The sequence below is a fragment of the Hemiscyllium ocellatum genome, chromosome 20 (assembly GCF_020745735.1).
Source record: "Hemiscyllium ocellatum isolate sHemOce1 chromosome 20, sHemOce1.pat.X.cur, whole genome shotgun sequence".
Classification (NCBI taxonomy): domain Eukaryota; kingdom Metazoa; phylum Chordata; class Chondrichthyes; order Orectolobiformes; family Hemiscylliidae; genus Hemiscyllium; species Hemiscyllium ocellatum.
In genome coordinates, this window is record NC_083420.1 from 23,120,137 (window position 1) to 23,143,816 (window position 23,680).

Below are 23,680 nucleotides of genomic sequence, written 5' to 3' on the forward strand. Positions count from 1 at the left end.
CTATAGTGCTTGGGGCATTTGATAAGTTGCCATATAAAAGATTATTGCAGAAAATAAAAACTTATGGTGTACGGGGTGATATGTTGACATGGATAGAAGATCTGAAAATGTGTTGCTGGTTAAAGCACAGCAGGTCAGGCAGCATCCAAGGAACAGGAAATTCGATGTTTCGGGCCAGAGCCCTTCATCAGGAATGAGGAGAGTGTGCCAGGCAGGCTAAGATAAAAAGTAGGGAGGAGGGACTTTGGGGAGGGGCGATGGAGATGTGATAGGTGGAAGGAGGTCAAGGTGAGGGTGATCGGCTGGACTGGGGTGGGGGCGGGGCGGAGAGGTCAGGAAGAAGATTGCAGGTTAGGAGGGCGGTGCTGAGTTCGAGGGAATCGACTGAAACAAGGTGGGGGGAGGGGAAATGAGGAAACTGGAGAAATCTGAGTTCATCCCTTGTGGTTGGGGGGTTCCCAGGCGGAAGATAGAAGATCGGCTAACAGGCAGGGTAGACTAGGAAAAAGTGAATCTTTTTCAGGCTAGCAGGATGTTGTGAGTGGTATTTCATGGATCGGTGCTGAGCCTCAATTGTTTACATTTATAAATAATTTGGATGAAAGGACTGAAGTATGCTAGCCAAATTTGCTGATGGCAAAGTTAGGAAAGACAATTGTGAAGATGAGCCTTCAGAGGAATATAGATAGATTCAGTAAGTAGCCAGTGATCTGGCAAATGGAATATAATGTGGGAGAGTGTGAAATTGTCCATTTTGGCAGAAAGAATAAAAGAAGAGTATACTATCTAAATGGTAAGCGATTGCAGAGAGATGTCAGAGAGCATGCATTGGTATAGGAGCAGAATTAGGCCTTTGGAGCATCGTGCCTGCCCTGTTGTTTGATCATGGTTGATAGGTTTCTCAACCCCATTCTCCTGCCTTCTCACCATAACCCTTGATCCCCATATTTATCAAAAAACCGATCTTTTATGTTCTTAAAGACACTCAGTGACTTGGCCTCTACAGTCTTCTGTGGCAATGAGTTCCACAGATTCATGAGGACACTGTTGGAAGAAATTTCTCCCCTTCCAGGTTGTCAATGGCTGTCACTGCGCTCTGAGGCCCTTTGGGTCCTAGTTTTTCCTACTAGTGCAAATGTCTCCTCCATGTCCACTCTATCCAGGCTTCTCAGTATTCTGTAAGTTTCCCCTCATCCTTCATTCATAGGATCATTCTTGTGATCCTCATCTGGACCACCTCCAAGACCAGCATATCCTTTCTTAGATATGGGACCCAAAACTGCTTTTAATGTTCCAAATGCCGTCTGACCAGAACCTTATCCAGCCTCAGCAGTACATCCCTACTCTTATAATTTCGTCCTGTAACTTTGCACTTGCTTCCTAATTACCAGTTGATCCTGCGTGTTAATCTTGAGAATCCTGAACTATGACTCCTGGAACTAGATCCCTTTTGTGCTTCAGATTTCCAAAGCCTTTCATATTTAGAAAATAATCTATGCCTCTATTCTTCCTTCCGAAATGCGTAATCTCGCACGGTTGTGCAGTATATTCCATCTATCACATCTTTGCCCTGTCTCCTAGCCTGTCCAAGTCCTTCTGCAACCTCCCTGCTTCTTCAACACTATCTGTCCCTTGACCTATCTTTGTGTCATCTGCAAAATAGCAACAATACTCTAATTTCCTTCATCCAGATGGTAGTGTATAATGTGAATAGCTGTGGTTCCACTGACCCCTGTGGAACTTCATTAGTCACCAGCTGCCATCCTGAAAAACAACCCTTTATCTGCACACTCTTCCTTCTGCCAGTCAGCCAATACTCTGTACGTGCCACCGTGAGCTCTTATTTAGCAGTTTTCTGAGCAGTATCTTGTCAGAAGTCTTCTGAAAATCCAAAAAAGTCACACCATGGGTGGCATGGTGGCTCAGTGGTTAGCACTGCTGCTTCACAGTACTAGGGTCCCAGGTTCAACTCCCGCCTCAGGTGGCTGTATGGAGTTTGCACATTCTCCCCGTGTCTGTGTGGGTTTCCTCCAGGTGTTTCGGTTTCCTTCCACAGTCCAAAGATGTGCCGGTCAGGTGATTTGGCCATGGTAAATTGCCCATAATGCTAGGTGCGTTAGTCAGAGGAAAATGGGTCTGGGTGGGTTAATCTTTGGAGGGCCGATGTGGACTGATTGGGCCAAAGGGCCCGTTTCCACACTGTAGGGAATCTAATCTAATCTACTGGCTGTCCTGTGTCTAACTTGCAGGTTGCTTACTCAAAAAATTTGAACAGATTTATAAGGCATGACATCCTCTTGACAAAACCAGCTTACTCTGCCCCATTTTACCATGCATTTCCAAGTACTCCTGAAATCTCATTCCTTCATGGATTCTAAAATTTTACCAGTGACTGAGGTCAGGCTAACTGCCCTATAATTTCCTGTCTTCTGCCTCTTTCCCTTTTTAAACAAGGGTATTTTAATTAGCCATTTTCCAGTCCTCTGGCATCCTCCCTGACCCCAGTGAGTTTTGAAAGATCACCACCAACGCTTCCACAATCTCCTCAACTATCTCTTCAGACTCCTGGGGTGCAGTCTGTCCAGTCTGGGTGATTTAACCACCTTCAGGTCCTTCAGCTTCCCAGCACCTTCTCCTTAGTGATAGACACTACACTCACCTCTGCCCCTAACTCTCTCGAGTTCTGGTATGTACTGGTGTCTTCAACTGTGAAGACTAATACAAAGTATCTATTCAGTTCCTCTGCCATTTCTTTGTTCTCCTTTGCTACTTTGCCAGTGTCATTTTCCAGACACAGCAGGTAATCAGGAATGCTCATGGAATGTGATGTTTATTGCAAGGAGAATTGAATGCAAGGTTAAGGAGTTGTCACTTCTGTTATGCAGGGCATTGGTGGGACGGCATCTGGAATGCTGTTCACAGAACTGGTCACTGTACTTACAGAAGGATGTTAAATGCATTGGAAGCAGAGTTAAAAGGGTTTACTAGACCAATACTTGGGATAAGCAGATTGCCTTATGAAGAAAGGTTTGGCCTGTATCTCCTGAAGTTTAGGAGTCACAGAGGTGACTTACTTGGAAATAAGATCTTGAGACTTGTTCAGGTGGATGTGGGAAAAAATGTTTCATCTTGTGGGAGAGTCCAGAACTAGAGGTCATCGTTTAAAAATAACGGTTGCCCATTTATGACAGCTGAGGAAGCATTTTTTCTGAGGGTTGAGAATCTTTGAAATTTCCTTCTTGAAAAAGCAGTGCAATAAATGTTTAAATATTTTAAGACAGAAGTATTTAGATTCTTGATAACCTTTCATCCCCTTCGTTATCTGGGGTATGCAGGAATGTAGAATTGAGGTTAAAATCAGATGATTTTATATATCAAAGGAAAGGACTGACCCACTCTTTCCTACTAAGTTCAATTGGAATTGATGTCTCTGCCCAGTTTATAATTTGATGCCATCAATGTTATCAATATATACTTAATTGTATATGAAGTTAATCTGAGGTTTATTAACTTATTAACATCTGGAGTACTAATTAAGTTTAAAGAGAGAGCTAAGAGCAGCAAGGAGGGGACATGAAAAGTCCTTGGTTGGTAGGATTAGGGAAAATTAGGCTTTCTATAGGTATGTCAGGAATAAAAGAATGACTAGGGTAGGAATAGGTCCAGTCAAGGATAGTAGTGGGAAGTTGCGTGTGGAGGCTGAAGAGATTGGGGAGATACTGAATTAATACTTTTCGTCAGTATTCACTCAGGAACAGGACATTGTCGCCGATGTGAATATTGAGTCACAATTAATTAGAATGGATGGCTTTGAGGCATGTAGGGAAGAGGTGTTGGATTTTCTGGAAAGGGTGAAAATAGGTAAGTCCCCTGAGCCTGATGGCATTTATCCTAGGATTCTCTGGGAAGCAAGGGAGGAGATTGCAGAGCCATTGGCCTTGATTTTTATGTCCTCGTTGTCTACAGGAATAGTGCCAGAAGACTGGAGGATAGCAAATGTGGTTCCCTTGTTCAAGAAGGGGAGTAGGGATAACCATAGTAACAATAGGCCGGTGAGTCTCACTTCTGTTGTGGGCAAAGTCTTAGAGAGAATTGTAAGGGATAGGATTTATGAACATCTGGATAGGAATAATGTGATCAAGGATAGTCAGCATGGTTTTGTGAAGGGCAGGTCGTGCCTCACAAACCTTCTTGAATTCTTTGAGAAGGTGACTAAGGTGGTGGACGAGGATAAAGCGGTAGATGTGGTGTATATGGATTTTGGTAAGGCGTTTGATAAGGATCCCCATGGTAGGCAACTGCAAAAAATACGGAGGTATGGCATTGAGGGTGCGTTGGGGGTTTGGATTAGGAATTGGCTGGCTGGAAGAAGACAGAGGGTAATAGTTGATGGTAAAGGTTCGTCTTGGAGTGCAGTTACTAGCAGTGTTCCACAAGGATCTGTTTTGGGACCATTGCTGTTGTCATTTTTATAACTGACCTGGAGGAGGGGCTAGAAGGTTGGGTGGGCACATTTGTGGATGATACGAAAGTCGGTGGAGTTGTTGACAGTGAGGAAGGATGTGGCAGGTTACAACGGGATATAGATAAGCTGTAGAGCTGGGCAGAAAGGTGGCAAATGGAGTTCAATGTAGGTAAGTGTGAAGTGATTCACTTTGGTAAGAGTAACAAGAAGATGGGGTACTGGGCTAATGGTCAGATACTTGGTAATGTGGATGAGCAGAGGGATCTTGGTATCCATGTACACAAATCTCTGAAAGTTGCCACCCAGGTAAATAGTGCTGTGAAGAAGGCATATGACGTACTGGCTTTTATTGGTAGAGGAATTGAGTTCCGGAGTCCTGAGGTTATGTTGCAGTTGTATACGACTCTGGTGCGGCCGCATCTGGAGTATTGTGTGCAGTTTTGGTCGCCATACTATAGGAAGGATGTGGAGGCACTGGAACGGGTGCAGAGGAGGGTTACCAGGATGTTGCCTGGTATGGTAGGAAGATCGTATGAGGGAAGGCTGAGGCACTTGGGGCTGTTTACATTGGAGAAAAGAAGGTTTAGGGGTGACTTGATAGAGGTGTACAAGATGATTAGGGGTTTAGATAGGGTTGACCATGAGAACCTTTTTCTACATATGGAGTCAGCTATTACGAGGGGGCATAGCTTTAAATTAAGGGATGGTAGGTATAGGACAGATGTTAGGGGTAGATTCTTTACTCGGTGAGTCGTGAGTTCATGGCATGCCCTGCCAGTAGCAGTGGTGGACTCTCCTTCTTTATGGGAATTTAAACGGGCATTGGATAGGCATATGGAGGATAGTGGGCTAGTGTAGGTTAGGTGGGCTTGGATCGGCGCAACATCGAGGGCCAAAGGGCCTGTACTGCGCTGTATTTTTCTATGTTCTATGTTCTAAATTGGTGAAGGTGCACAATATCACTGGTGTCCAAAGGCCTGGATGTATGAATGTAGCAATGAAGGAAAATGCATAATATATTGGAATAGTCGAAACAAGAATTGGTCGACTGACCCAAATGGATTGAGAAAATCACATGGCAGCTTTTCAGTTATAAAGTCAAAACTTTAACTTATGGGCCGCAACTGAGTATTCCATTCAAGAACGAAAAGATAATCAGAAATAGTCTTATCTTTGACATTTATAGTCAGTGAAAATATAATGCATTCCATCATAACTTTTGAATTTATTGCATACCTGTGAATTTTGATACTAAATATATCTCATAATGAAACCAGGTGTAAGAAAATGGTGCCAGCCTCGAAAAGATTCACAATCCATCGAGCTTCGAATGTGCTGACACTTTCTCTGAAGCGCTTTGCAAACTTTACAGGTGGAAAGATCACAAAGGTACTGTTCAATTTTGAAAATTCTATTTTTCCTAAATTCTATTTGTAAGTAAGTGGTTGAGGTAAGAAACTCCAAGGGGTTGGGGGAAGGAGACCACCCTATGTAAGCACATTAAAACATTTAAAAGTGAATTGTCTTTCACAACCTCTAGCTTCTTTATGTAATTAAGGGAATTTCTTCCTTAATTATCCTAACTTTTGTCTTGTATACTTTCTAGTCAGCTTTTCAGACTTAAAAACAGACTTTAAAAAAAAATGGTGGCAAATTGGAGGTTTTCAATATTGCTGTTTTTTTTTGGAAATACAGTTTTCATTTGGTTCCCTCCATTTAAATTTTAACTTATTACATTTATATTCTTTGCAAAAACAACTTCTAGCACTTAGCCACAGAAGAACAATAGTCTCATCTTAAAATTCTGTTCACACTTAAGTTCTTTGATCTGACAAGGGATGAAAATGGTTCAATTAAGGTCTTAATGTTGTTGACTTGGCTTTATTACAAATGGAATAGCTCAAATACTGTGACTGCACTCCCAAGATTACTCTTTTCATCAGACATGGATGGATCCATGGACTGTTCCGTTTCCTGAGCAGCACAACAAGGTCTACATATTTTTTTCTCTTTTTGGGGCAAGATTCAGGATCTTTCCAATCCCTGCAGACTGTTATGGCAAAATAGTCAGGATGATGTGAAAAGGAAGGCATTGTTTGTTTTGAAATACAATTGTCAGGAATTTTCATTGCGGAAATTCAAAATACTACAAATGGTAGAAATCTGAAATAAAAATTGAAATGCTGTAAAAGCCCACTGTTGTGGAGAGAAACCAATAACATTTCATACAGATGATTTTTCATCAAAATTATTTGTTTCCACAGATGTTGTAATTTATATTGTGTTGATCTGCAAAAGCATGGACATTTAAATAAAGACTTGCATTTATATGACAATTTATATCTTTCAGGTATATTTAAACTATTTAACAGCAACTGTGCAATTTTGAAGTGTAGTGATTGTTTTAATAGAGAAAAATATCCTTTAAGTGTGGAGAAATATCTTTTCACTCATTTTGGTTGCTCCTTCAAACAAACTGAATGTTATTAATGCCAGGATGGCTGCTGTCATCCATACACGCACAGATGGTAGTTCTCACATGTATTGTCAGAGCCTTCTGGCTGCTGTTATCACTTCCTGCTGGCCACAACACCCTCCACTGATGTCCACATCCTTCACTGTACGGTTTGCCACTTTACTTGGAGTGAGACACCAGTGGTTCTTTATTTGTGTGTCTGAATCAGTGGTTTGCTAACTAAATTCGGGGGCATCTCTTATATGGATGCTTCAGTAGTACAGTGCTGTAATAAAATCAAACACTGTCAAGTCAATTCTGCTGTGAACTTTGTTGATTTCAGTGAACTGACATTCAGGAGTTTGACTGAAAAGTTGTGTTTCTGTGTCTGTATGATCATTGTGCCACCCAGCAGTTGTGTTGGTAACAAACCATGAGTAATTTGGAATCTTGGATTTTGTGTTTCATTTAATCTTCTGGAAGGTGTGCAGTCTGTGGAGAATCTGACACTTAGATGATTTAGTAATTTGTCTTTCCTTTTAGGAAGTGAGGTACTCTGAATATTTGGATGTTCGACCCTATATGTCGCAGTCTAATGGAGAGCCAGTTATCTATGTGTTATATGCAGTATTGGTACATTCAGGATTCAGCTGCCATGCTGGACATTACTACTGTTATATCAAGGTAATTGTTGAAAATGATTAACATTTGAAAGTAAGTTGCCAGAATGGCCTATGTATAACTTGTTAATTTTTATGTTAATTCAGTAAGTAATTTGTTTGAATATCTTGTTGTGAAAATTATCAGATTTCACAAGTCTTCATTCTTTAACAATTATATTTCAAATTAAAATGGAAATAAATCTACTCTCAGGCTAGCAATGGACAGTGGTACCAGATGAATGATTCTGTCGTATCTTCAAGTGACATCAGATCAGTGCTAAACCAACAAGCCTATGTGCTCTTTTACATCAGGTATTGAAATAATTTTTTTACGTTGAAATGTAATTGTTCTCATAACTTTGACTAGTCTTGTACCAAAACAAAGATTCATAATTTTTCAGATCTCATGATACAAAAAATAGCTCAGAACATTCTAATCACCCAGGCCAGTCATCTCCAAGGCCACCTGTAAACCAGCGATTGGCTACCAATCAGACTGTATCTGGTTTTATTGGACCACAGCTCCCTCCACACAGGACCAAGGTAGGATCTGTTGGGTCAAACCAGTTTTTGTTTCTAGAGTGGCTGTATGAACAGCTATAAATAATCTTGAAGCACATCTGTCTTGATTCACAATAACTTTATAAATATAAAAGCATTGAGGAATTCCAAATATGGAAGTAGATACTTAATGCAATTTCTGAATCAAGATAATGATTATTGAGCGTTTTTATTTTGATATGGAAGTGTCGGTGTTGAACGGGGGTGAGCAAAGTCAGAAGTCACATGACACCAGGTTATAGTCCAACAGGTTTATTTGAATCCAAGTTTTCAGAGCATTGCTCGTCTTTCAACTGAAGTCACCACTTTGCCTGACAAAGGAGCAGTGCTTCGAACGCTTGTGACTTCAGATTAATCTGTTGGACTATAACCTGGTGTCATGTGACTTCTGATTTTTATTTTGGCTTGAATTCACCATACTGTTTTTGAAAGTCAAAGAAAAATATTTCAAATCCAAGATGTATCTCATTTCTGTTATAAATGATGTTGGTTGTTTACTGGAATGGAAGAGCTAAGGTATTGGGAAAATCAATTACCTTGAAGCAAATTGTTTTTATACATCCAGTCTTTTTATTTTGACTGGCTCCTGACACCCCGAAAGGTTCAGATTGCCCATGTGGAAAGTCCTGCACATGCACACTTTGTGAAACACAGTGTCAGTAAAAAAAAAAGAAAATATGGTATCCATATAAACACTCTAAATATGAATCAACGGGAAAGAATAGCATCATTGGTGATACTGGCATGGGTACTGTGCATGCATGCTGAGTGCATTTTGGGACTGGCAGCAGACATTGTGTTAATTTTATGTATTTTTAATCATGGACTGAAATAAGAACTCATGTCTTGCTGAAAGCTTTTTGCATGTTTTGGAAGGAAGTAATCTGATACTCATTGTGACCCAGTGATTGAAGTGTGGTTGTAGCTGAGCTGGAGCCAATTGATTGTGTAGAAATGGAACTTTGTAGCTGGTTGGTCTGTATACTTTGTGCAGTTATCAATGACAAAGATCTTTTGCCTGCTAATGAATGTGATTGGTTCTCTGGTAACTATTCAGTTGAGGTTGTGAAGCAGATAATGGGAAGCCTTCTGAGCTCCTGGTCAAAAGTACTCTATTCTCTGCAGTAAAAGCCACTTTAAGCTTGAAGAAAATCCATTTATTTTTCCTCCAGCAATTGCCATAAGCTGTGACTTACTAATGAAAGATCTTTAGTAAGTGAACCAGCCACTCTGTGCCTCTTGCAAGTTAATGGAAGCATCTGTCAAAGGAAGATTAAGAAATAGCATTCTGATCACAAGAACTTTCTCACCAGGTCCTGTGAGAAAAAGCCAGTGAGCTGCTTTCCCAGTTCCCCCTCAGCCATAACACCCATTTGTTAAAACTGTGTGTGTGTGTGTGCACGCACGTGCATGCATATAAAGGTGGGTTTAAAAAGGGTTTAGATTTTTAATTAGTTGTTATATGACAGTGGTTCATAACTGTTTTCTGGAACTAGAGTCTAATTATTTGCAATATAGTTATTTTTGGCAAGTATAGAAACCTGGTCTGTGTTTTCTATCAACCTGGTAAATTGGGGAATTTTGCATACTCTTTAAATTCTTCAACTCTGTGACGATGCTGGAAATTGCTGAGGCATAACATTCTGCAGTCCGTCATAAGTGTAAATGTTTATAAATAATGTACTCCTTGTATTAAGACAGATTTATATATAAACATTTGCTTCTATATTCCTAGCAGAGTGCATATGTGAAATTTGTTTGATTCTTAATATTTTATATTTTGCTTTTAAAGTATTTGGCATCAGAAACAAAAGGGAGTTCAGAAATCATTTCATACAGCGATGAATGATCTTGAATGCATTTTTTGAATGAGCAGTAGAAACTAATTCAATAGCTCTGTAAAGAATATCAAACAACTACTTGAGGGGACAAAGTTGAAAGACAATTGTGAAGGCTCAGTACGGTGGGACCTTCGCTTGTTCTTTCAAACAGCAAATGTGCTGAAACCAAACAGGTTGTTCCGGTGTTGTAAGATTTTAATTGCTTCCATCCCCCAAGAATTTTCACCTCGTCTCTTATTCCCTCTCTATCTTCATCCCTCTGTGTCATCACTACCTGCTGTCTCATCAGCTTTCGAATTCATTTGCTCAATGTTGAGTTAAGTTCAAAGATCAGCTGGTGGACAGAATAAAAAAGATTGAAAATACATTCTTTAATCCAAACGATTAATGTGTTTCTCAAACATTCCACAATCCTTGAACATTTATCCTTATATATGCACATCTAAATTTCTAGCATGGTCCACAACTAATTCCATTTTCCACTAATTCCTAAATTTGGGAGTGGTTGCTATTCATATATTGAAATTATTTGCTAATGAGCAAGTAATAATTCTGTGAAATCAGATGCTAATGCAATACATTTGGTAAACAAATCAGAGTTTACTGTAAGTCACAATGAGGCGGTCAGTTTTACTTAATCTCATTGAAAAGCAAACTGATGCATAGGAAAGAGTTCAGGGAATAGTGACGATTGTGGTTTTTGGAGGTTTTAAATGTTGAAGATCTATGAAACTAAAATGTTTTTGTTGGTAATTTTGAGGGGATTTGAGAGTAATTCTTGAGGGTAAGCAACCTGTTTAATTTGGGCATGGAGTATAGGACTAGAGGGCACAATTACAAAATCCACAAGTCTAACTCCAGGTTAGAGCACCAGAAGAAACAAACTTTCTTCCACAACCCTGTGGATATCTGTAACAAATGCCCATGGAGGGGAGTTGATTTAAGAACAATTAAAATACTTGAAAGAGATTTTGAAACAATTATTTAATAATTTGATTTAAGCAAAATAAATAACAAGGAAATTTTTAAGAATTTGCATGAACAGATAATTTAAAATTCAAATGTAAACTGAGGATTGGGGGACTTGTATGGTGGGAACTTAATGAGCCAGGTAGTCTCTTTTAGGTTTTCTGAATTGTTATTGCACAATCAATTTTATTTATGGCTTTTGAACAAAATACATTCTGCATAGCAGGGATAGCGCAGTTTTGGACTTCAAAATGCCACAAAACTGCTTCCCAGCCCCTCAATGCTACGTTCTATTGGATATTTATGGAAATTGCTTGTAACTCTCCTATTCGTTCTTTGTGTGACCAATTTTGGAATTACTAAAATAATCTGAGTCGGTAAAGTATAATCTTTTATTTATATCAGAAGTTCATTTAAATGACCTGATACTGAAATTGTGGGCTGATTTCCATTTCTGTTCTGTTGTATACAAGGATTAAAAAGTAAAACATGTTTGCTGAATTGCCCATGAGCAGTCTGTACTTAACCTTCACTAAATAAATAAATTTAATACCAAATTTGCAAGTAGCTCTGTCAATATGAACTTTTGAAATATTGTAAAACACTTTCATATTCAATTTTTGTTCCTGCATTGCAGAACTCAAACCACTTAGCAAATGGAAACTGTTCTCAAAAGGAAGTTCCTGGCAGTGCAGTACCCAGCACAAGTGGAATCAGGACCATTTCTACTTCCCCTGGACCCTCTCAGAATCGTTCATTGCCCAGACCAAGTGTGATACCTGAATCTTCCAAAAGGCAAAAACTTTCCTTCAGTATACAGCCCTCCAAGCAAGGAACAAGACAAGCTCCGACTCAGACCAACCTGCATTCTAGTCCATTGGAGAACTTATACAAAACTCCTTCCAGTGTTTCCCATGCTAATGTGTCTCCATCTACCTCAGGAACTTCAGCCACAGGATCTCCGCCCTCTGCTCCAACTGCTTTAGCCATTGTAGCTGCTCAGCCAGTTGCATCCAACACTGCCTCTTCTCACTTAATGGTCAATGGTCAGTCCAAAGGATCTTCCAGTTCTTTGGTCCCTTATAATGAGGAATCTTCAGAGGACTCTGATGAGGAACCTAAGAGCTTGATAAAAGAAAATGGTTATGTGAAAGCTATAAATGGTACACTTAATGGAACTAGACACTGTACACATCTCAAGGTAAACTCTTCATCTATAGCCACTAGTGACAGTTGCCATTCTGAGAATCTGTCTGAGAGAGTTATAAGTAAAACTGATGTGCACAGGGAAGTGGGCGATCGTGACAAGAATCATCAGATCTGCGAATCCACTGTTTCTCAGCTGCAGTCCCTGACTTGTTCTGCAAATGGATTATCTACTGCAAAGGAATCATCTGCAGATAAAGTAAGTAGTCTGAAGAGTTAAATTTATTTATTTATACCTGTTCCTTCTAACCCTTTTGAGACAGTTGCTATTCATTTGTCTCCTCTTACTGACTGCATAGTTTCATGTAAATGTCTGGAATTTAAAAGATTCCCACTGATTGCACATTCAACAACTGGATGATGATTATGTCCACTTTACTGAGACATCCAGTGGTTCTTGTTTTACGAACTTAAAGTAAAAGGATCCGATAAAGCATGTTTATTCAGTCCTGTTCAGTAGATCATTTTCAGGAATATTATGTTCTGTTGTTGTGGTTATTATGTTTGTTTGTAACCATCTTAAAACGAGCATATTGTGGGGGACATGGAATGTACTATATAAGTATTGTACAGGAGCCTGGGTGCAAGATACACCAGGAGGTACAAAAAATGTGTAGGAAAGGCAAAGTTACAGTGATCATAGGGGATTTTAATATGCAGATGGACTGGAAAAATCCGGTCAGAAGTGGATTGCAAGGAGAAGGAATTGAGCTATAGGGAGAGGCTGAACAGGCTGAGGCTGTTTTTCCTGGAACGTCAGAGGCTGAGGGGTGATCTTATAAAATTTATGAGGGTCAGGGATAGGTAAATAGACAAAGTCTTTTCCCTGGGTCGGGGAATCCAGAACTAGAGGGCATAGGTTTAGGGTGAGAGGGGAAAGGTATAAAAAAAGACCTAAGGGGCAACTTTTTCACACAGAGGGTGATATGTGTATAAATGAGCTGGCAGAGGAAGTGGTGGAAGCTGGTACAATTGCAACATTTTTAAGAAGCGTTTGGATGGGTATATGAATAGGAAGGGTTTAGAGAGATATGGACCGGATGCTGGCAGGTGAGACTAGATTGGGTTGGGATATCTGGTCGGCATGGACGGCTTGGACTGAAGGATCTGTTTCCATGCTGTATATCTCTATGACTCTATGAAAGGAATTTGTGGAATGTCTACGTGAGTAGGTGAAGGTCTGGCAGATGGAATACAATGTCATCCATTTGGCAGGTGTATCAGTAAAAAGGATTATTACGTGAATGGTAAAATGTTGCAGCATGCTGCTCTGCAGAGGGACCTGGGTGTCTTTGTGAATGCATCATATGGTCTGCAGGTGTAATAGGTAATTAGGAAGGCAGAGGGAATTTTGCCCTTCATTGCTAGAAGGATTGAGTTAAAAGCAAGCAGGTTATGTTGAAGCTGTATAGGGTGCTGGTGAAGCCACACCAGGACTACTGTGTACAGTTTTGGTCTCCTTACTTGAGGAAGGATGTACTGGCACTGGAGGGGGTGCAAAGGAGGTTCACGAGGTTGTTCCGGAGTTGAGGGGTTGGTTTATGAGGAGAGACGGAGTGGACTGGGACTATATTTGTTAGATTTAGAAGAATATGGGGGGATCTTATAGAAACGTATAAAATTACAAAGGGCATAGATAAAATAGACGTAGAGAGGATGGTTCTAGTAGCAGGTGAAACTAGGACAAGCGGACATAGCCTCAAAATTAGGAGGAGCAGATTTAGGACTAAATTGAGACAGAACTTCTTCACCCAGAGGGTGGAATTCCCTGCCCAGTGAAGTAGTTCAGTCAATGTTTTTAAAGCTAAGATTGTTTTAAAAAAAAACTATGAAGGAATTAAGGGTAACAGTGAGAGGGCAAGTAAGTGGAGCTGAGACCACAAAAAGATCAGCCATGATCTTATTGAATGGCAGAGCAGGCTCGAAGGGCCAGATGGCCTACTCCTGCTCCTAGTTCATATGTTCACTCAATTACATTTTTGCCAGAAGATGGCAGCGCACACATGTTTTGGAGTCATTCTATTTAATTTTGCTGGACAATATAGCTTTCGTAATAGATGATACCTATGCAAAACGTGCCAACACTGAGGCTTTCACTGCCAGAAGTTTAAACTATGTATAAGTAAAAGCATGTCAAGTCTAGAAAATACAAAGAATTTGATCAAATGAGTCAAAAGTGTGACTAATTTTATTTACAATCCTTCCAAACACAATAGGTTACATCCTTTCAATGCAACTTAATTTTCAGTTTTCATCACTATCTTACATTTGTTGGGTACTAATTTCTTTTGTAGCTTTTACAACATATATAGTTGCAGCAGATGTTTCTGCATTGTTTTAGTGTTTCCATATTATATCATGAAATGAAAAGATGCTGAATTTTAAGCTCATGTTCTCAAGACTTAACTAGCAAGAAGAAATCTTTACCAGAAAATGCAATTTCACAGGAGCATGTACTTTAAATGGTTTATTCAACAAAGTAGGCAACTATCAGTTTTATTTGAAGTGAAGTATCGCATTTTGAATTAATGTTCGGTCAATAATTGTATGACTAATGGATGGGAAACTGTATGATGAATTTTTTAATTAATTGTAGCATTGTGCTGTAACAATTTTTTTGTTAATCTGTTATGTGCCCTTGAGTTTATTGCTTTACTCTAGTCGTCTATAAAGGGGTTCTTTGGCATCCTCATTCTGGGTTTTTCATAACCAGGTCGGCCAGATCATATTCCGTATGTGAGCCTTCCATGGAAGCTTTAATTTAGAAGGGGAAAAAAAAATCATATTTGTTTTTTATAGAGGGAAGTAATCATGTGTTTATTGAATGAGAGGAGAAGGAACTGAAATCAACAAATGCTAGAGATCACAGCAGTCAGACAGCATCCATGAAGAGAGCCCTGATGAAGGTCTCCGGCCCGAAACCTCGATTTTCCTGCTCCTCGGATGCTGTTTGACCTGCTGTGCTTTTCCAGCAGCACACACTCAACTCTGATCTCCAGCATCTGCAGACCTCACTGTCTCCATGAAGAGAGAGCAAGCTAACTTTTTTGAGATTAGATGACTTCATCAGAGCTGAAGTGAGAAGTGTGGAGGGAACAGCATTGATGCTGTAATTTGAGGGAAGGGGAGGTGGTCTGGGAGTAGTGGGTGTAGGGTGCTGGTGGAGAAATGATGTTGATAATTCAGATTAAGTGATGAGAATGTGAGAATGACAGAACAATGGGGTTTCTCCTGCCAGCCTTAAAAAGACAAGACAGTCCCATTGGTCTGGGGGGAAAGGATATGATAAGAGAAAGGGAAGAATTGGATGTTGATTCACAGTTCGAAGATGTTGAATTCAGTACAATATTAAGTCCAGAAGGCTGTAAAGTACCTAGTCTGAAGATGAGATGATGTTCCTTTAGTTTGCACTATGATTCACTAGAACACTGCAGCATGCCTAGGACAGCCATGTGAGCAGGATGCTGTGTTAAAATGAACTGCCACAGGAAGGTCAGGCTCTTGCTTGCGCACAGACTGGGCGTGTTCTGCAAAGTGGTTGTCCAGTCTGTGTTTGGTTTCTCCAATGTAGAAACATTGGGTGCAGTAAATACAGAGCTGAAAATGTGTTGCTGGTTAAAGCACAGCAAGTCAGGCAGCATCCAAGGAACAGGAAATTCGACGTTTCGGGCCAGAGCCCTTCATCAGGATTCATCAAAATTCCTGATGAAGGGCTCTGGCCCGAAACGTCGAATTTCCTGTTCCTTGGATGCTGCCTGACCTGCTGCGCTTTAACCAGCAACACATTTTGATCTCCAGCATCTGCAGACCTCACTTTTTACTTGCAGTAAATACAGTACACCAGATTGGAGGAGGTAGAGGTGAAAGATTGTGTTTAGGCCCTTGGATGGTGAGCAGAGAGGAGATGAAGGGGCAGATGTTGCACATTCTGTGATTACATGGGGAGGTGGGTGGTGTTGGTGGTTGTGGATTGGGCCGATGCTACCAGACTGCCGAGATTTTCCAGCAGCTTCTATTTTGCAGCATCTACAGTTCTTTTGGGTTTTATGTAGTAAAAACAAACACGTTCCTGGAAGGAATAATTCCTATAAAATGTAAGCTGGGGGTTCTGCTGGAGTTGTCTGAAATGGTGGAGAATAATCCTTTGAATGCAGAGGCAGGTGGGATAAAAAGTGAGGAGAAGGGAGCCCTATTACGCTGTTGAGTGATAGGTCACATGTGGTCGAGGGCCCTTTCAAAGGAGAAGGAATGTGTTTTTTTTGCTAAATAAAACCAGAAAATACTGCAGATGTTGCAAATCAGAAGCAAAAACAGAAGTTGCTGGAAAAACTAAGTAGATCTGGCAGTATCTGTGAAGAGAAAGCAGTTAACATTTAGGTAAAAACAATGACTGCAGATGCTGGAAACCAGATTCTGGATCAGTGGTGCTGGAAGAGCACAGCAGTTCAGGCAGCATCCAAGAAGCAGCGAAATCAACGTTTCGGGCAAAAGCCCTTCATCAGGAATAAAGGCAGTGAGCCTGAAGCGTGGAGAGATAAGGTAGAAGAGGGTGGGGGGTGGGGAGAAAGTAGCATAGAGTACAATGGAAAATGTGTTGCTGGTTAAAGCACAGCAGGTCAGGCAGCATCCAAGGAATAGGAAATTTGACGTTTCGGGCATAAGCCCTTCATCAGGAATGAGGAGAGGGTGCCAGGCAGGCTAAGATAAAAGGTAGGGAGGAGGGAGTTGGGGGAGGGGCGATGGAGATGTACCTGGGGGGGTGCAGTGAGAGAGACTCACTGAAATCCTTGTTGAGGGAGGAAGAGAACTTCTTCAAGGAAGAGTACAATGGGTGAGTGGGGGAGGGGATGAAGGTGATGTGTCAGGGAGGAGAGGGTGGAGTGGATAGGTGGAAAAGGAGATAGGCAGGTAGGACAAGTCATGAGGACAGTGCTGAGCTGGAAGTTTGGAACTAGGGTGAGGGGGGGGTGGTGGAGGGGCAATGAGGAAACTGTTGAAGTTCACATTGTTGCCTTGGGGTTGGAAGTGTTCCGAGGCGGAAGATGAGGTGTTCTTCCTCCAGGCGTCTGGTGGTGAGGGAGCGGCGGTGAAGGGGGCCCAGGACCTCCATGTCCTCGGCAGAGTGGGAGGGGGAGTTGAAATGTTGGGCCACGGGGCGGTGTGGTTGATTGGTGCGGGTGTCCCGGAGATGTTCCCTAAAGTGCTCTGCTAGGAGGCGCCCAGTCGCCCCAATGTAGAGGAGACCACATCGGGAGCAACGGATACAATAAATGATATTAGTAGATGTGCAGGTAAAACTTTGGATGTGGAAGGGTCCTTTAGGGCCTTGGATAGAGGTGAGGGAGGAGGTGTGGGCACAGGTTTTACAGTTCCTGCGGTGGCAGGGGAAGGTGCCAGGATGGGAGGGTGGTTGTAGGGGGACGTGGACCTGACCAGGTAGTCTTTGCGGAAGGCAGAAAGGGTGGGGAGGGAAATATATCCCTGGTGGTGGGGTCTTTTTGGAGGTGGCGGAAATGTCAGCGGATGATTTGGTTTATGCAAAGGTTGGTAGGGTGGAAGGTGAGCACCAGGGGCATTCTGTCCTTGTTACGGTTGGAGGGGTGGGGTCTGAGGGCAGAGGTGCGGGATGTGGACGAGATGTGTTGGAGGGCATCTTTAACCATGTGGGAAGGGAAATTGTGGTCTCTAAAGAAGGAGGCCATCTGGTGTGTTCTGTGGTGGAAATGGTCCTCCTGGGAGCAGATACGGCGGAGGAATTGGGAATACGGGATGGCATTTTTTCAAGAGGTAGGGTGGGAAGAGGTGTAATCCAGGTAGCTGTGGAAGTCGGTGGGTTTGTAAAAAAATGTCAGTGTCAAGTCGGTCATCATTAATGGAGATGGAGAGGTCCAGGGAGGGGAGGGAGGTGTCAGAGATGGTCCAGGTAAATTTAAGGTCAGGATGGAATGTGTTGGTGAAGTTGATGAATTGCTCAACCTCCTCGCGGGAACACGAGGTGGCGCCAATGCAGTCATCAGTATAGTGGAGGAAGAGGTGGGGAGTGGTACCAGTGTAATTACAGAAGATCAACTGTTCTACGTAGCCAACAAAGAGACAGGCATAGCTGGGGCTCATACGTGGCTACCTCTTTGGTCTGGAGGAAGTGGGAGGATTCAAAGGAAAAATTGTTAAGGGTGAGGACCAGTTCAGCCAAACGAATGAGTGTCGGTGGAAGGATACTATTGGGGACGTCTGGTGAGGAAAAAACTGAGGGCTTGGAGGCCCTGGTCATGCCCTCCAATGCATCTCGTCCACATCCCGCACCTCCGCCCTCAAACCCCACCCCTCCAACCGTAGCAAGGACAGAAAGCCCCTGGTGCTCACCTTCCACCCTACCAACCTTCGCATAAACCAAATCATCCGCCGACATTTCTTCAAAAAGACCCCACCACCAGGGATATATTTCCCTCCCCACCCCTTCCCGCAAAGACCATTCCCTCCGTGACTACCTGGTCAGGTCCACGCCACCCTACAACCCACCCTCCCATCCTGGCACCTTCCCCTGCCACTGCAGGATCTGTAAAACCTGCGCCCACACCTCCTCTCTCACCTCTATCCAAGGCCCTAAAGGAGCCTTCCACATCCATCAAAGTTTTACCTGCACATCCACTAATATCATTTATTGCATCTGTTGCTCCCGATGCAGTCTCCTCTACATTGGGGAAACTGGGCGCCTCCTAGTAGAGTGCTTTAGGGAACATCTCCGGGACACCCACACCAATCAACCACACTGCCTCCGTGGCCCAGCATTTCAACTCCCCCTCCCTCTCTGCCGAGGACATGGAGGTCCTGGGCCTCCTTCACTGCCGCTCCATCACCACCAGATACCTGGAGTTGTAGTTGGGCATAGGAGTCTGTGGGATGGGGAAAGGACTATTGTCTAAAGAAATGGGCATGCAGGCAAAGAAGACTGAAAAGAAGAGTTCGACGTCATGTCATTCCCGGAGTTCATTAAGGTGGGGATGCAGAGGGATAAAGTTGAGACTTTGCTGAATGTTCCATACTCAGCAATTGGAGAGTAGAAAGTTAGGAGGGATGGTGAATACCAAACAGAAAGTGAGGTGGAGGAGGGGATGGAGTCAGAGGGAAGGGGTGGAGAGGAAGGTACTGAAGGGCCATGGGTATCTGAGTTGTTGCATCTTGTGGGCCTTGATGCCGGAAAGGAAAAGGAAAAGCTTTTTTTGTTAGCACAGCAAACGAGCTGGAGAATGGAACTGCAGAGCGCTGCAGCTCCGAGCCAGTATGATGCGATGCTGTTGGAGAGAAAGGGCGAGAGTGTAAATGTGACGCTGCATAGCACTGTGTGGATCTTGGGTTGTGGCAAAAGCAGCTGTCTGTGGAACGTTGAACGTTTCTCTTTAACAACAGAGAATGAGAGAAATATTTTTCTACAGTTACAGTTATAGAAATAACCTGAGTTTATCGCTGTGGCAACAATTTATTCATGGGATGTGAGTATTGTTATCTTAAATCAGCACTTTTTGCCCATCCCTCATTAAAAGTCAGCCACATTGCTGTGGTTCTGGAGTCACGTGTAAGCAGAACCAGGTAAGGAAGGCAGGATGTCCTTTTTAGGAAAGGATTTGAGTGAACCCAGTGGGCTTTTACAATAATCAACAGCAATTGACATGGTTATCTTGAGGCTCAAGTATTTATTCCAGATATTTTATTGAATTTAAATTCCGCCACCTGCTGTGGTAATTTTGAATCCATATGCCCAAAACATTAATCTCAGGTCCTAGATTACCAGTCCAGTAACATTATCACAATGCCACTGCCTTCCACTATCAGCAGTCAAATTCTGAGTAAATGATAATTTCCATGTTTTAATTGATTAATGTTTTGTGTAATAATGTTGCCTCCTACCAAGTATAATGATTTCCATTATTTTCTTATTTAGAAAATTAGTAATAGGAGTAGGTATAGGCAATTTTGCTCTGAGCCTGCTCGAACATTTCTATATCACTACTGATCTTTTACCTCCACTCAATTTCCTTTGACTAAATTTGTTAGCTGTTTTAATACAATGTGTTCTGTTCACTCAAATCCTTTCCTAAAGGACATCCTGCCTTCCTTACCTGGTACTGCTTACACGTGACTCCAGAACCACAGCACTGTGGCTGACTTTTAACTGAGGGATGGGCAATAAATGCTGATTTAAGATAGCAATACTCACATCCCATGAATAAATTTAAAAAGTTGTTGTCACAGCGATAAACTCAGGTTACCTTATTTCTATAACTGTAACCGTATAAGAAATGTGTCTCATTCTCTGTTGTCAAAGCATCCATGATCCTCAGGTAGAATTTGCAGCATTTATTTCAGTCCCAAATGGTTGATCTCTTATTCTGAAACACAATCTCTAGTAGCCTACATCAAACATCAATTCTGAATTTTACATGTTCCAATGATATGATCAGTCATTCTCCCTAATTCTGGTATTACAATGACTAGAGAACCATAATTTCTCATTTAAACTCCAATGGTATTGTAATAAACATACCAAATGGTTGTTGTGTTCTGAGCTATGTATGAGTAATGTTAGTGAACCCAGTGGGCTTTTACAATAGTCAACAGCGATTGACATGGTTGTAATGAGGCTTAAGTATTTATTCCAGGCATTTAATTGATTTTAAATTCATTTAATTAGTTATACCATATGCAAGCTTGGTTCGATCTATGCGTCCATGACATGAAGTGATCTTTCCCTTTTTAGTTTACCTCTGCCCAGATAACCTCCCTTAGGCCATTCCAGTTAGTGTATCATTCCTGGTTGTAACATTGTACTTTCTCTTTCTAATCACTATGCATTGGTAAATTTCTGCCATGCACATGAAAAGCAGATTATATTCTGGTATAATTATTGATCCTTTAATACTGTTAAGATTCATTTAATAATTGTTTCTACTATCTTATCATCCCAGATTAGCACTGTTCCTCTAATTCCAAACACGGAAAAGATAACACAGATCTCTACAAGCAGTATAAAGCAGGAGAAAGCTTCAGAAGAAGTCAGGTAAGTTCAGTGGCGCTAAATTGCAGTATTTATATAAGAACTACTGAAGTCACATTGAAAAGTAGATTTATAAACTTAGCTCGTAAAGATTAGCTTTTGATGAATATCATCATTCTGGTGAGGTGGGGGGAGCAGTCAGGTGGGAGTGAGACAGAGAGGAAGAGGGCCCCATATTTAAGGAAGGATGTGCTGGTCTTGTAGGGGATTTAGAGCAGCTTCACAAGAATGATCCTGGGGAATGAAGGGTTGTAATATGAGTTGTTGAGGATCCTTGGTCTGAACGCGATGGATCTCATTGAAACAAAATACTGAGGAATCTCCATATGTGGACGTGTAGATGTTTCAACTAGTAAGAAACATTAGTATCTGAGGGCACAGACTCAGAGCAAAGGAACAATCCTTGAGAACTGAGATGAGGAATCTCTGCAACTAGCGGGTGGTAAACCTGTGGAACTCATTTACACACAAAGCTGTTGTGGTCAATTATAAGTGTATTTACAACAGAGATACTTGATTAGTAAAATTAAAGGTTATGGGGAGAAGGCAAGAGAATGTCCTTGAGAAACCTAGCAGTCATGATCGAATGGCAGAACAGACTCAATGGGCCGCATTGCCTCATTCTCCTCCTGTATTTTATGACCTAATTGCTGAGAGATTACAGAACTCTGGAAGGTTTCTGGGTGTCCTAGTTTATGAATTTCAAAAGGGAATAAATCTCCAGGACCTGATCATTTGTATCCCAGGACATTGTGGGAAATTAGAGAGGAAATTGTGAGCTTGCTTCCAGAAATATTTATATCATGTGTAACTATGGGTAAGGTGCCTGATGGCTGGAAAGTGGCTAATCATTTGCCATTGTTTCAGAAGGGTTGTAAAAAGAAGCCTGGGAACAATAGACTTGTGAGTCAGACTTCAGTGGTGGATAATTTGTTGGAGTTGATTGTGAAAGATAAGATATACATGCATTTGGAGGGGCAAGGAATGATTAAGGATAGTCAACATGGTTTTGTGCAAGTGAAATAGTGTCTCTCAAATTTGATTAAATTTTTCAGGAAGTAACCAAGAAGGTTCAGAGACATGGCTGTGGAGGGACAGGAATGGTTGTTGCAGATTCAGGGATTTAGATGTTTCAGCTAGAACAGAAAAGATGGTAGAAGAGGCGGGGGGGGGGGGGAATTTTTAATCAAGGGTGGTATTACAGCAGCTGAGAGTATGTTTGAGGACTCATCCGCTAAGGTAGTTTGGGCTGAGGTTAGAAACAGGAAAGGAGAGATCACCTTGTTGGGAGTTTTCAATAGGCCTCCAAATTGTTCCAGGGATGTAGAGGAAAGGATAGCAAAGATGATCCTCAATAGGAGCGAGAGAGATAGCGTAGTTATTATGGGGGACTTTAACTTCCCCAATATTGACTGGGAATATTATAGTTCATGCAGTTTAGATGGGTCAGTTTTTGTTCAATGTGTGCAGGAAGTTTTCTGACACCATATGTAGACAGACCAACAAGCGGCGATGCCATATCAGATTTGGTATTGGAAATTAACCCGGCCAGGTTTTAGATTTGGAGATAGGTGACCATAATTTGGTTATGTTTACAATAGCAGGGATAGGTATATACTGCAGGGAAAGAGATGTAACTGGGGGTAAGGCAATTATGATGTGATTGATTAGGCAAGATTTAGGATACATAGGATGATGAAGGAAACTGCGGGGGATGAACGCTCTTGAAATGTGGATCTTATTCAAGGAACAGCTATTACGAGTCCTTGATAAGTATACATCTATCAGGCAGGGAGGAAGTTGTCAAGAGAGGGAGCCATAGTTTACTCAAGAAGTTGAACTCTTGTCAAGAGGAGAAAGAAGGCTTATGTGATGAGGCGTGAAAGCTCGGTTAGGGGGCTTGAGAGTTGTAAGTTAGCCAGTAAAGATCTGAAGAGAGGGTTAAGAAGAGCCAGGAAGGGACATGAGAGGTTGTTGGCGGTTAGGATCAAGGAAAACCCTAAGGCCTTCTATGGTATACCAGGAAAAAAAGAATGATGAGAGTAAGATTAGGGCCAATCAAAGATAGTGGAAACTTGTGTGTGGAATCTGAGGACATAAGGGAAGCACTTAATGAATACTTTTCATCAGGATTCATATTAGAAATGGGCAGTGTTAGTGAGAATACAGAGATCCAGGCTACAAGATTAGATGGGATTGAGGTTCACAAAGAGGAGGTTTTAGCAATTTTGGAAGATCTGGGCCGAATGGGATTTATCCTCTGATTCTCTGGGAAGCCAAGGAGGAGATTGCAAAGCCTTTGGCTTCGATCTTTATGTCATCATTGTCAACAGGAGTAGTGCCAGAAGACTGGAGGATATCAAATGTCATTCCCTTGATTAAGAAGGGGAGTCGGGACAACCCTGGTAATTATAGGCCAGTGAAACTTCAGTTGTGAGTAAGATATTGGCAAAGGTTATAAGAGATAGG

General features: G+C 41.7%; 1 protein-coding gene across 4 annotated transcripts in view; it reads left to right on the top strand.

Moving 5' to 3' along the window:
* Window positions 1-23,680, top strand: part of usp42 (ubiquitin specific peptidase 42) — a 111,868-nt gene that overhangs the window by 68,574 nt on the left and 19,614 nt on the right. For all 4 annotated transcript variants that reach the window (XM_060840579.1, XM_060840581.1, XM_060840580.1 and 1 more), the window contains 6 exons: window positions 5,743-5,854; window positions 7,464-7,604; window positions 7,794-7,894; window positions 7,984-8,125; window positions 11,591-12,358; window positions 21,123-21,214. In XM_060840579.1, the coding sequence (XP_060696562.1) occupies window positions 5,743-5,854; window positions 7,464-7,604; window positions 7,794-7,894; window positions 7,984-8,125; window positions 11,591-12,358; window positions 21,123-21,214 (1,356 nt within the window). The remainder of the gene's footprint in view (window positions 1-5,742; window positions 5,855-7,463; window positions 7,605-7,793; window positions 7,895-7,983; window positions 8,126-11,590; window positions 12,359-21,122; window positions 21,215-23,680) is intronic.